General features: G+C 40.7%; 1 protein-coding gene across 1 annotated transcript in view; it reads left to right on the top strand.

Annotated features, from left to right (window-relative positions):
* Positions 1-14144, top strand: part of ATP8A2 (ATPase phospholipid transporting 8A2) — a 759667-nt gene that overhangs the window by 123743 nt on the left and 621780 nt on the right. Inside the window, exon 2 of the mRNA XM_036745978.1 lies at positions 8366-8510. Within this exon, the coding sequence (XP_036601873.1) occupies positions 8366-8510 (145 nt within the window). The remainder of the gene's footprint in view (positions 1-8365; positions 8511-14144) is intronic.

The raw sequence follows: 14144 nt of genomic DNA, 5'->3' as shown, positions 1-14144 counted from the left end.
TAATTGTGGATGGTCTCCTATGGCTGCCTGCCTTGTCATAGGGGTGGGGGACAGGCAAGGAGAGAGGGAGGAGGAAGAGGAGTAAGTTTAATGTTTATGTGGTAGAAGGGACATGAATTAATTATTAACAAATCCAGGCTTTGTCTTCTCCCTCTTCTCCCTCTATACCATTTCACATGGTCATCTAATCAGTTCTTATGCAGATGATTTTCAGATCCGTTTGTCCAGCTCTGAACTCCCATCTTGTATCTCCAGCTGCCTCTTGGGCATCTCAAACTGTAGATGACTTAAACATGACATGTCTGGAACTAAGCTAATTTTCCCCCAACCCCTCCTTTCTTCCAAACTTCCCTGTTACTGTTGGGGATACTACCATCCTTCCAGTCACCCAGTCTTACAACCTGGGTGTTGATCCTTAACTACTTATTTTTTCTCACCCTTCTCTACCCATATTCAATCAGTGGCTGAGTCCTATGATTTTTGCCTTCCGAGTACCTCTCATATACTCCCTTCTCTACTTGGATGCTGCCTCTGCCTTGGTGCAGGCCCTTATCACTTCAGACCTGAACTATTACAATAGCTTGCTAATTGGCCTTCCCACTCCTCTACTCATCAAATTGATCTTCTGTAAGTGCCAGTTTGACTGTATCACATCCTTTCCCCCTTCATTCAATTTCAGTGGCTCCCTCCAGGATCGAGTATAAAGTCCTCTGGCTTTAATGGACCTTCATAACCTGAGTGCTTTCTACCTTCATAGTTTTCTTAGATCATACGGCTATGTACGCTTCATTTCAGTGACATTGCCCTCCTTGCTGTTCCTTACTCATGGTACTTCATCTCCAACGCTAGGCATTTTCACTGGTTGTCCCTTATTTCTAGAACCATCTCCCTCCTCACCTCCACAACATGGCTTCCTTGGCTTCTTTGAAATGTCTACTAAAGTCCCACCTTCTGCAAGAAGCCTTTCCCAATCTTTTCTCTGATAGTAAATCCAGTTATCCTGTATGTATTTTGTTTGTACATAGTTATTTGCATATCTCCCGCATTAGACTGGGAACTCCTTGAGAGCAGGGATCCTTTTTAGCCTTTCATTGTATTCTAGCACTTAGCACAGTGCCTGGTACATAGTAGGAACTTACTTGCTAGTTGATTGACTAGAAAAGATTGGAACTTGGACAATGAGGTGTTTCTAGATAGGGGACAAGGAGAAGAAAAGGCTTTTAGGGATTAGAGTAAAGGATAAGCACAGAAAGTGGTATAACATGAGTGAAATTGTGTGTGAACTAGTACATTGTGGGGGAGATGTTCTGTTCATCCAGGTTAGAGAAGAAGATATGAAATAAGGAAGGGTGAGATAGTAGGGTTGGATTGTGGAAGGTTTCAAAAGCCAGGCAGAAAAGTTTAGGTTTAAGGTAGTTTGAGTAGGGGAGTAATAAGATGCAAACTCTTTAAGAAAGATAGGTCTGGTGGTGGGATGAGTGATGGAAGACTGAGCCTAGATAAGCAAGGCCGGCTAGGAGGCTAGGAACATAATCAAAGCATGAGATAGTGTGCACCTAGGTTAGGGTGGTGTGGCAGAAGAAATGTATAAAAATGATTTAAAAGGAAAAATAGTCCATATTTCAGTCAAACAACAAACATTTACTAAATGTCTTCTATAAGTTAAGCATTATGTTAGGAGCTGGAGATACACAGACAAAAATGACAGTTTCTGCCCTCCAGTTTACATTGCAGGGCAGACATGTCCCTGTTTGGGAATTCCTCAGCCCAGAGATCCTAAAAACCTCCCGGAGAGTAATTCCTCCTCCGTAGGTCGTTTGATGGGAAGGCAGTAAATCAAGAGGCACGGCGGTGACGCTGCTCAGCTACTTTCCTTATTTCATTGAATTGTGTGCCAGTGATTTGGGGGAGAGGAGAGAATGTCTTAAGTTTGAAATTACCTTGGTGTCACCCTAGATCAGGTGACTGGAGTGGAGGCTTCCTTTGGAGATAGGTTTCGCACAGCCCTGCAGGCTCCATTTTTTTTTTTTACCTCTAAGGTTACTTTTCCTTGTTGGAGTGAGGAGAGAAGATAGTTCCCCTAAACTCACAGAGGGTTTTTTCATTTGCTCTATGTCCATATATATGTACAATGCCTTCAGGGTTTACATGCCTAATTCATGCTTCTGCTAGCCAGTTGGGTCCCCAGAGGGGTGCCTGGTACTACTTCAAAGATTCTAGGGGTAACTTGGGTGGCTGTCCTGTTAAACCCTAGTTCTCAAGCCCAAACTGGTGTGCTTCCCATTAACATTCAGTCAGTAGGGTCAGTTTGGTGGCACATACCTATAATCCCTGCTACCCAGTCAGTTGAAACTGGTGGATCATTTGAATTCAGAAGTTCTGAGCTGCAGTAGGACTAAGGTGATTGAGTGTCCACCCTAAGTCTAGCACCAGTATGGTGAGCCTCTGGAGGGGGTTACCATTCCGCCTAAAGAAGGGTGAACAGTCCTAGTTTGGAAATGCAGCTGGTCAAAGCTTCCATGTAGATCAGTAGTGGAATCACTACTCCATCTCATCACTCCCTGCTTCTTCTCTAGTTGGGGGGTAGGCTAAACCTCATTTCTCACCTGATGGTACTATATTAGTACTTCTGACTTCTCTACCATGGCCCAGAGTTGGGTACCTTCTCCTCCTCACACCTCACACACAGCCTCCTTCTTTTTAGTTTCCTTTTGTATGTTGTTTTCCCTCATTAGTTTGTAAATTCTTCCAGGCCAGGGACTATCTGTTTTTCCAGATTTGGATGCCCAGTACTTAACATAGTGCTTGTCACATAATAGGAGCCCAGTAAGGGTGGCTAGGTAGCGTAGTAAATAGAGCACCAGACCAGATTCAGGAAGACCTGAGTACAAATCTGACCTCAGACACTTAGTAAGATGTGTGACCCTGGGCAAATCATTTATCCTCGTTTGCCTCAGTTTTCTCATCTGTAAAATGATCTAGAGAAGGAAATGGCAAACCACTTCAGTATCTTTGCCAAGAAAACCCCAAATGGGGCAACGAAGAGTCCGACACGACTGAACAATAATAACAAAAAAAATTTTATTGATTGATTAATCAGATTGTCAATAGCCACTATACTTACATCCTAGGTGAGATAGGGAGACCCATTATCTAAATAAATAAAAACAAAAAAAGCCGGTAGACTTCAAGCTCTGACAAAGGTATTTACTCAAATGGCTTAGCAACCCCAGTAATTACAAATAATTTTCTTTAACTCGAGGGGTACACTGTATCCTACAGATACACCCAGAATACAGAAGAAGGAAGAATGGGCAAGAACTTGGAATACAGTAATTAGGTACAAGTGCAAGGGACATAGTCTGCATCACAGATCTTTGAGGTCCTTTCTCCAGAGGATTCTCACGAAATTTGGCATGTCACTACCTGCTGTCCTGGTAGCTTAGCTGGGCTCCAACCTAGATGTCTTGTCTGGATGGGCTAATCTGCTAAGCTAGGCCGGGTAGTCATTTAGTGGCTAAACTGACTTCTCACTGGGCTCCTGATTGGAATACTGGGTAGGCAATGATGCTTTGCTTCTGGGCAGCTGCTGGGGGACAGATGGGGCCATGCAGGTGTCTCTTTAGGGTGGGTTGCTCTGCTGATCTCCTGTCATCACCTTATTTCTGAAGCTATTAATCTCCAGGCTAAAGAAGGGAGAGGGGTTGCTCTTTCTACAAATTCTTCTTCACTTAGAAGCCTCTTCCTTCAGTAAATCACCCCATGTTTCCTAGAGCTTTCAGGTTGTTTTTTTGTTGTTGTTTTTGCCTCCTGAACTCCTCTGAGAATCTTACATAGGTAGAAAAGTGGCTTGGAGCTTGAATGTAGTCTTTGCCTGAAGAGGTATCTTCTTTGTCTTGCTGGCCTCTTCATATGTAATTATGGTATTTAAACCCTCTGCACTTTCTAGGGTGGATGATGTCTATTTTAAGGAAGATTTTTCTTTACTGTTCATTGTCTTTTAGCCTCTGTAGACTTTAAACTCTTGTCAGAGTCGCACTAGGGCATCTCACTGCAGTGTAACTTTTTTTTCCCCTTAGATGGAGGACATGCTATTATCCCCATATGTATACTTTGTACGTAGTTGTTTGTGTTGTTTTTCTCCTTAGACCAAGCTCGTTGAAAGCACGGATTCTCTTTTGCCTTTCTTTGTATCTTCACCTCTTAGTACAGTGCCTAGTACATTGTAGTACACTTAATAAATGCCAGCTGAATGAAGAACAGCAAGGAAGCAGTCAGTTTGAGTGGAACATAAGAAGATATAAAGGGGAGAAAAATGTAATAAGTATGGGGAGGCAGATTGGAGATAGGTTAGAGCTAAGTTGTGAATGGCTTCAAATTTAAGAGCAGATTTGGTTCCTGATTTGATTTAGAGGATGAAAGAGGAAAATGACTACGGAGTTGATTAGACAGTTTCATACTTGTAATTGGGAGAATGGTAAGGTTGACCAAATGCAGGGTGGAAATTTGAAAGTAGAGATGGTTTGGAGGCACAGGCAGGAGAAATATGTTTGGTTTGAGGTGTTGCTTCTGAGCTATTTCCCTGATCCATTAATGATGGCAAGACCTCCAAGTATCCTTTCCTTTTTTCATACTGCCTTCTACTGTCCAATAAGCTTCTCAGATCCTGTTGGCAGGTGGAAAAAGGAATGGAAAGGAACACATGGATACACATTTACTTTATTTTTGTGAAAGAGATGATAACTAATTTTAACTTTCTCTTCTGTAGGCCTGTGTGTGTATATATACATATATTCTCACTGTAAATGCAGATCGATGTAAAACCAACTATACATGCAGACAAAGCAAAAGCATTGTCCGGGGGGTACAATGTAGAGATTTTTTACTTATTCTAGTAAAGCCTACGAAAATTACACCTTAACAGCCACATTGTGCTAGCCTTATGAGTGAGAAAGGGGTTTTATATTTATGTCACACTGTCTTTAACCAAAAATAAGATACAAAATGAATAAGTTGTCTTATCAAACACAACTGTGATTTCTTGAATAAGTAGGGTTGACAGGGGCCAGGTGGAGGAGTGGCTGTAATAAGTTGATCTATGCCTTGAAGGTGAAAAGATAATTCTGACTTGGCTTGTTCTGTTCCTACCTCAGGGCTTCTAGTAAAGACTCTGGTCTATAATATTCCTAGGTGGGATGGTTCTAGAATTTCTTTCTCAGTGATAAGGGGAAGAAATCCACTGAGTGACCTGAGAGACTATCATAGATTTTAGAGCTAGAAGGATCTTGAATCATCTAGTCTACCCATCTCCTTTTATAAACATGATGAAGAAACTGGCCTTCAGTTTCGTCATCATATCTACAGAAGGTAGAATGCCATGCTCAAGCTCTCACAGGGAGAAGTGACCAAGGTGGTACTCAAAACCAGAGAAGGAAGCATCAGAAGGTACTACTGTTAGACATCGTCAGGGGCTTGTAGCTTATAGCTCTTGTGACTGACCTATAGTAGATAATCAGGATTTGTTTATTGCTAATAGTGTATGTTTGGAGATTAAAGTGCAGATAGTTTCCTTATGCAAATCTTTGCTTTTCTGAGAATTGGAAGGGGGTTTCTCAGATGGACTTGAGTGATTGAAAATATTGCTAAAAGGCCATGGTTTCCATTGGCTTCATTTTATTACATGTCTTTGATGTAGATATTTTAAGAATGGTTTCCTAGTAAAGTGCTATGTACCTAGTGGATTTTCAGTAAAGGTTAACAAACTAGAATTTTCAGATTTTTTTTCTTACTCTAAAAGTAATAGTGTTGGGGAATTCCTGAAAGAAAAAGTCTTGGGATCCTTCTGGAGATAAGTTACCCCCATCATGGACCCAATTTTGACTGAAGGTCAATAAATTAGGAGACAAGAGTAGAAGATAAAAAGCTTAGCATCAGATGATGGGCAGTTTTCAGGCAGAGAGCAATGCCTGGAACAAAGGGAAATATACAGCCTTTGGGTAACAGTACCAGCCTATCAGATAAGGCCACTTAGCCATAGGATGTTGGGTGATTTGAGGAAGAATGTGGAAACCTTGGGTCTCAAGAGTAACAAAGGTCAGGTTTGTTCCAGTGGGATATTGAATTTCCTTGAAGTTAGTCTAAGCAGAATATCATGGAGGGGGTAGAAAATCTTTAAGATAATGGAAGCCTCCTTCAAGATAGAGATCCTTGTCTTTGCCAGTCTGAGAGTCTCTGTAACCTTGTAGCTGTTTCTTTAATTTTTTTTTGGTCCATTAGAGCATTTTATTTGTATGTATGTTTTACACCCTTAGAAAAAGAATCCCAGGATTTTTCCTCCTGTGTGTTTTCGTCTTGCTTCCTCATGGTCCATGATGCCAGCTGAGGTTGTAAGCACAATAAACCCAAGCTGACGGGATGGTAGGAGATTATTCTACCACTTTTCTAGATCTTTCAATTGAACATCAAATCTGGGGCTGATCACCCCACACTTGTTTAATCTGCCCATGAGGTTCACAACAATTTTTTCCTTCTCTGTGATCATCAATGATCTCAAATTTGCCAATATTACCGTGCTTCATCACCACAGTTAAGAACCGGACGATTACTTTGGAGTACGGCCTGATAAGAATCTGGTGTTTTCCTCGCTTTTCTGCATTGTTGATGCTTTTGAGAGCATCTGCCAGGACATTCATGCACACCATGGTGGCAGCGCTGCAAGGTGGCGGAAAGAGCTGTTTCTTTGATTTCTAAGGTTACTTATTCTGGGGAGAAGATGTTTTCCCCAAACTAACAGTCTACCTTCTCCACGATAGCTCCTGATAACTTCTCAAAACGTAACATTTCTTACATATATTCCTTCAAGTGTGGTTATAGGAAGAGATAACTGTCTTCCCAAGGACTTGTCAGTTTCTTATATGAGGTCAGACAGGTTAAGGTCAGAAGAATTTGCCTTTTATTACCTCAAAAATGGTAAATAGACACTACTGGCTGCCATCAGGTGTAAATTATTGTTTTTAAATACCTGAGGAAACTAAAATGAGAGTCTTCATGTAAGACATTGTATTCATCTTCCTTTGGTCTTTGGTTTTGTTATAAAAATATTTCATCCTGAGTAGGCAATTCTTAAGGAAGTTGATGAGAGATACTTCTATGTGTGGGGGATACAGCTGGGGACTGGGGCAGGGGAACAGTTAAAGTAAACAGAAGACTTCTTTGTGACACTTGGCTAGAATCTTTATGTTTCCAAGATTAGAGATCGATAAGACTTGCTATTGACTTGCTTACCTAACAGGTGGGGTGAGTTTAGCCTCACACAAATGTTATTTCTGAAACAGGCTATATAGGGATGGAAAGAATCATAAAGGGAGGGTCAGGTTTGTGTTGTATCCAAAGAAACCCTAGTGAACACAATTCAATGCCCTGAATCCGGGCATGAGCTGGATTGTTTCAGGTTGACAGGGAAAGTCAGGAAGAGACTGTCCTTAGGACCATGGAATGGGGAAACCTCCCCGTTGCGGGGGATGTGCACAGTAGCACACTCGTCGGAGATCCTCTTCGCTGTAGAGCTGCTTGCGTTATCCAGTAGGGCTGCTCAAGATTGATTTGTGCCATCCATCGCTTGCAAGCAAAATCCTTTTGCATCTCTCCATCAAAATCAAGCACCACTACTCCGTCCCTCCCCAGTGTCCGCCTCTCAGATAGAGGCGGCCGCATCCCCCATTGTCCCTAAATCCCGACGGGTGAGAATTTGTCTTTTTCCTCTTTATTACCGAAGAGGGTTCTGTGTTGCTGCCGTGACTTGGGGATGCCAAAGAACAATAGTCTCGGTGCTCAGTGTCCTCCCTTCCCTCAGCCCAGGCCTGGCCTTGGACTTGGCATTTTCCCTGCACCAGACAGAAGCTGCCGAAGCTCCTGCGGGCGGCAGGGCCTGCTGCCCTGCACTCTGCTCCTCCACGGCGCGCTCGGCTCCAGTGCCCAGGCTCAGCGCTGCCAGGGCTCCGGGGAGGTGGGAATTGGTGGAGCGAGTGCCTGCACCAGACCCAGCTCAGGCGGGCTGGCTTAGGGGCGGGAGGAGGGGACGGCCACCGCTGCTGCCACATCTGCTGCCCGCTGCTCTGCTGTCAAGCTGGAGTCTAAGCCTGGGGAGGGGGAGGAGAGAGGGAGGGAGGGGGAGGAGCTGGGAGCAGCAGCAGCAGCAGCAGTCTCTAGGGAGGAGATAGGTACATAGGCGGGACCTGGGCATCGTGCTGAGAGCATCCTTCCCCCAGATCCGTCCCCAGCAGCTGCCAGTGTTTGCTCGCCTCTTGCTTGGTTCCTGACTTCTTTTGTATTGTCTTTCCTGCCCTGTCTCTGTCGCTTGCTGCAGGACCTGTTTATACCACCTCCAGCTACAAGAAAGCGGATGATGAGATGTCCGGGACCACGTCCATTGCGGACCTGGAGGAAGCACCCACTCGCACCATTTACTTCAACCAGCCCCAGCAGACCAAGTTCCACGACAACCGGGTCAGGTAAGAAAATCATGCAGTTGGGAGGAGGAGCAAGGGGAAAGCCTTCGTGCATGTTAAGGATGCTGGTGCGGTTTCTTTCCAGCGACTCCCTCAAACAACAACAAACAATCCTACAAAAAACGATTGTAGTCTATGGATCCCTCCGGTTTGGAGTACTTACTTTCCTAACACTCTCATCCTTTTCCTCTTTTGCTCAGGTGATCCTTTGCCTCAAGCCTCCGTAATTCCTGGAACCCTGAGCAAAGCCTCCTCCCCCCCAACTTCTAAGAGAGGGATCCTTTCTTATCCCAAGGCCCTCACCCAGGGGGATCCCCTAGAACCTATTGGTGAGCAATACTGTAGAGCCAACTGCTAGATGACATTTCTTGTTTACAGACTGTACAGGCATCCTTTTTAAAAAAGAAATGACACATTTCATAAAGCTTTATTACTCAAGCATTGTACCTGGCAATTAGTCAAACAGCCTGTCATGAGAAACACCTGTTTTTCACTTGTTTGAGCTTAGAGTAATGAGAACTAACTTTGCCCAGCTTCTCTGACATTGGTATTTAAACACAGATTTGTAGAATGTTAGCGCTAGGAGGTGCCTTAGGAGTAATATCCAATCCTCCCCTTTTACAGATAAGGAAACTGTGACTGGAGTGGGTGAAATGATTTGTCTCAGGTCATACTACAAGTTAGTAGGAATCTAGTATTAGAACCTTGGTCTCTTTGACTTCTAGTAAAACATTTTTCCTTGAAGGGTCTGTTTAAAATATTCTACAATTTTTTTATTAAGAGAAGAAAAAATATTTTGACAGTTCTGTTAAAGAAAGATTATTTTAGCAACTATCATAAGTGACTTAATTAGAGTGAGCAGTGGTACTAACATATGGAGTGACTTCTTGATGAAGAAGAACATTATGGGTGTCATGGATTTTCTCTTTGAACCTCTGATCAGTTAAATAGAATCATTAATATTGCCTTTAGTGCAAGGATAGTTTAATATTACTGTTAGAAAAAATACGTGCTTTTCTTTCCACCATTTTCAGACTTGCTTTCTGACCATTGATGGACTGAGATACTGGTTTCTTTATTGTGGGAAGATTTACTACATTCATTCAGTAGTTTTCTAAACTGTTCATATTCCCAGCTTCCATTTTAGAAGAAAGGCTTACTTTCTGGGCTAGCCTGGGCCTGGCCTGTGCTGATATACCTCTGTACCTGTCTTAATTCATACCTTTTGCTGTGACTTGTCTACATAAAGTTTAAAAAATCATAATTATTTCACATTTAAGACAGAAATTCAACAGTTAGTATATTTCTCTTTCTTTCAAGAGTTTGGTGTGCTGACAGGTGTTCTTTCTATTTGACTTCCAGAGTGTAGACTTTATTTGTGTTCTTATTTATTTTCATCTTAAATGCTACAGAGGAAAATGTGACAGGAGAAGGTCATCTTTCATCATCCTGACTGTGCATAAAGCTTCTGGTCCCTTTCTTAACTTCTGTAGAAGGGCCATAGCAGAGGAAGTTTAATTCCTACAATCTATATTAGGGCAAAATTGCCTGGTTTTTTTTTTTTTTTGAATCTCAACGCAGTTGAATAGTAGAATTTTAAGAGGCTAGTTTGCATGGTTTCAGATCTGGTATGGTGTGCATGTAAACTATAGAGTGCTAGCAGGAAGAAAAAAATTACACAACAGTAGTCATTCCTCCTCCCGTCCTCCCCTTATGCCTCAGGATTAAAATTCTGTTTAAGCGATCTAAGTTAGAATCAAATTAGCTGAACCTTGTACTTATTAATTATTAAAATATTGTCTGTACATAGTTTCATAGCATGTACTGGCAGCATAAAATTGACTTGAAATTGGACAGTTAGGATCTTGAACATTTAAATGTAACTTGCTTTATATTCTGGGAGCCCAAGTATTCTCGATGTACAACATGTCTGTCAGTAGGAATGATAACCAGACTAATCACGTAACATTGGCCCCAAGAGGCTTATCATAATAGCATATCATTGCATCAAGAATTACTTGCAAAACTTGCTTGGACTCTTAATGATTATCAGAGGGATACTACCATCATAGTGACTTTGAAGTTTGCCTTTTATATTTAAAGATTTCAATCAGTTATTAGTAATTGTCAAGGCCTTTCTTTTTGGCCAGAAAGGTTTGTTAGGGTCTAAAACAGAAAAAAAAATATGTATCTTTATAATAAAATTAAACCTCATGATTTTGGTACTCAGTACTTTGGTACTCAGAACTTGGAGTTCTGAGAAGTTATGTGATAGATGGTATCCATAGAAGGAGTTCCTTCCATTGGTGAAATGCCAAAATTATAGAATCCTCTTGACATACATCACTTGGAAATGGTAGTTGAAAGTAGTTGAAAAAAATGATGTGGCATAGCTCATCATAGGATAATGTGCCTCATTTTATGTAGCAAATGCCATTCTACAAAGTTGAATGAAAGTTAAATTTTGGTAGTTTGAATTGTGCTTTAAACCTCCTATGAGAACTTGCTGGTTTTTTTTTTTAAAAAGCCAGTGAATCTTTCTGTTATGTGACTAGCTGTCTCTTAATTTGATTTATAAAGCTAGTTTCACCCCAATTTACTCAGAGAAGGATATACCTGTGTTCAAAATAAAATTAAAAAAACTCACAACTCATACATTGAGAAATCACTATTTATATAATCAGGAACTGGGCCTTGTGCCTAGATGTGCCCTTCTATGTGGTTGTAAACATCTGATTCTTGAAATGGGGCTTCAAAGTTATAACAAGTCACTTTCACAGCTCTTTTGAGATTGAATTCTTAAAAGCAAGATGGGAATGTAACCATATGCCCAGGTATTTAATGCATCATCCATTTCAAGTGGGAGTTTTCTCTGGCAAAAATCACTCAAGAGTTCAAGCAGCCAGTTACTAGAGCAGCAGCCAAATAGCAACAATAGGATTGTAATTCGAAAGGATACCAAAGCTTACTTCCTCAGGTAGTCTTACATGTAGCTGAAGTAAAATTGTGATTGTCAGTAAAAGGTTGTCTTGAATTCATTGACTTTAAATTAGAGTTGTCTTCCTCTCTAAAGTAATGTCTATTTACTAGCTCTGTATTAATGTTATACGGGATCAGTTTTATTTTAGAGTCTGTACAAGTTGCTCACACGCTAAGAGCTTGGTTTTTGAGAACCTCTTTTCTGATATTGCTAAAATGCGATTTTTGCATATAAAGAATGAAAGGGGACAAAATCCCGTCTTTGATAGAAATTATGTCAGCTTATTTTACACTTGAAGGACCTGTGGCTTCATCCATCTGGCTGTTCCTTCCAACAGATCACATCCCTACCATCACTTCCCTTTGAAGGATGATTCTGACTTTCCATGCATTCCTATCCCCAAATTATCACTTGATAGTTAACCTTCTATCTATGAGCCTCCAGATTTAGCTTAGTTGGGTATCAGATGAGATACACACATAGTTCATTTTGAGGATCTTTGCTCATATTCTTTCCAACTTGGTAGGACTATCAGAGCCTTCATTGGCACTGCTTGTGACCCTGAAGCATTGGAGTAGAGACTTTGTAGAAGGAAGATTTTAGCAGAAAGGGACTATTGACATATACGATTCAATGCTTTGATCAAGGCAGTATTTAGTGATCATCACTACCTACAGACTATAGGTACTTTGTAAGCAACCCCCAAAGTGTTGGGGAGCAGAGGAGAGGTAGAATTGGAAGAAGGATTATCATCCAACTGTGCTAAGACTGATATTTACCATCATCTACAATGCAAGCAAAAGCTTTAGAGACCAAGAAGTATCATTTTGGATTAAGTGTGAAAGTCCTACATGTCCCTGAGTGTGAAACAGATGTATCTATGATACCAAACAAGATAAATATAGACTTTAAGCACCTCAAGTGTAAGAACTACCCCTTTTCAAAGTCTTTGTATCTCTAGTGACTATTATCATGCATAGAGGTGCTTAGCAAAGGTTTGTAGAATTGGTGTGTTTGTTTAAAATTTGAATTGAAAACATTTATATGTAATTTTTGAAAACATTATTTATAATAATCTCTGTATTATGAAACAGCCCATGCATTTTCACCCTCTCTCAGATAGTTTGGCTTCTAAGGTAGTTGTGTTCATTATATCTGCAGCTCAAGCACTGAGAACTCAATGAAAATGAATGCAGCGAGATCATTGTCATACTCCTTTTTATATAAATACCAATAAATGTCAGAGAAGAAATGCAAACCCTCCATGGAAATCCTGTAAATAACATTATTAACCAGTGCAAAGAGATTACTGGGCTATGAGAACACCTGCTGATTTACTAGGCTACTCAGATAAACTGACCTCCGAGATGAAGCGCTATCACAAGAATTTTCTAGTTCAGTCATCTACTCTGTACTTGTGCTTATTGAGTTTTGTTCTTTGAAGCTAAAAAATAAGCCAGACAATGTTTTATGTCACACATTAGCCAATTGTGTATTCCTACTGCTTGCAAGGAAAGGATAAATTTCTAAGAAATTAGAAAAGATGGCTGTTTAAATGACTTATTTGCTTATCTTTAATTGCCCTCAGAAACTGTAGTAAATATATCACGATGTTGTCCACCTGCAAGGACATGTCCTACTCACAGTTATGAGAAGTAAGTTTAAAAATTTTTTTTTAATTGATAAGCATTTATTTTCTCTCCCGCTCACTTAACCCTGACCCCGCCTCCTCAGACTTTAACAAAAAAAAACCCATTGTAAAAATATGCATAGTCAAGCAAAATAAATTCCTACATTGGCCATATCCAAAAATATGTCTCATTCTGCATTTTGTGGATGTCAGTTCTGCCAGGTAGCAAGCAGCATATTTCATCATCATTCATATGGATCATGATTGCTCATTGCTCTGGTCAGTGTTCTTTATTCTTTGCAATGTTATTATTGTATAATATTGTTCTTCTAGTTTTGTTCACTTCATATCAATTAATTAGTCTTAACTTTTTTAAAAATAATCTCTTTCACCATTTCTTAAAGCACAATTGTTATCCATTCCATTCCTACACCATAGTTCATTAATTCCCCCCAAATAATGGCTACTATCTTACTTTCCAGTTTTTGGTCACCACGAAAAGAGCTATTATAAACATTTTTGTACACATGGCTCCTTTTCCTCATTCTTTAATGTAAGTAATATGTTAGGAGCTAGTTGGCATAGTAGATAGAGTGCTGGGCTTACAGTCAGGAAAACCTGAGTTCAAATTCTGACACAGACACTATTGGCTATATGACCCCTTTATTTTAACCCCTGTCTGTTTCAGTTTCCATAAGTATAGAATGGAGAAATAGCTCCCATGGATTGTGAGAATCAAATGAGAACATCTATAAAGCACTTAGCTTAGTTTCTGGTACACTACTAGGTACTTACTAGGAATTTAATAAACTTCTTATTCCCTTCTCTTAGTTAAAAGAATCAACTGGTCAGACTACTGCATTGCTCAGTCTTTGTCTTCTCTCCTTTGCCTTAACTGCTCCTGTCCTTTGTCTCTGGACCACCCCAATCACTACTTAGAAGGTCATCTGGAATTAGGTAGGCTGATCTCAGTAGAAGAGGTGTAATCTTAGGGCATTTCATGTCCCTCAGATGTTGCCTTCAGGAG

The sequence above is a fragment of the Trichosurus vulpecula genome, chromosome 2 (assembly GCF_011100635.1).
Source record: "Trichosurus vulpecula isolate mTriVul1 chromosome 2, mTriVul1.pri, whole genome shotgun sequence".
Classification (NCBI taxonomy): domain Eukaryota; kingdom Metazoa; phylum Chordata; class Mammalia; order Diprotodontia; family Phalangeridae; genus Trichosurus; species Trichosurus vulpecula.
Note: the sequence above shows the minus strand (reverse complement) of the source record. Positions and strands in the feature narration are given on the sequence as shown.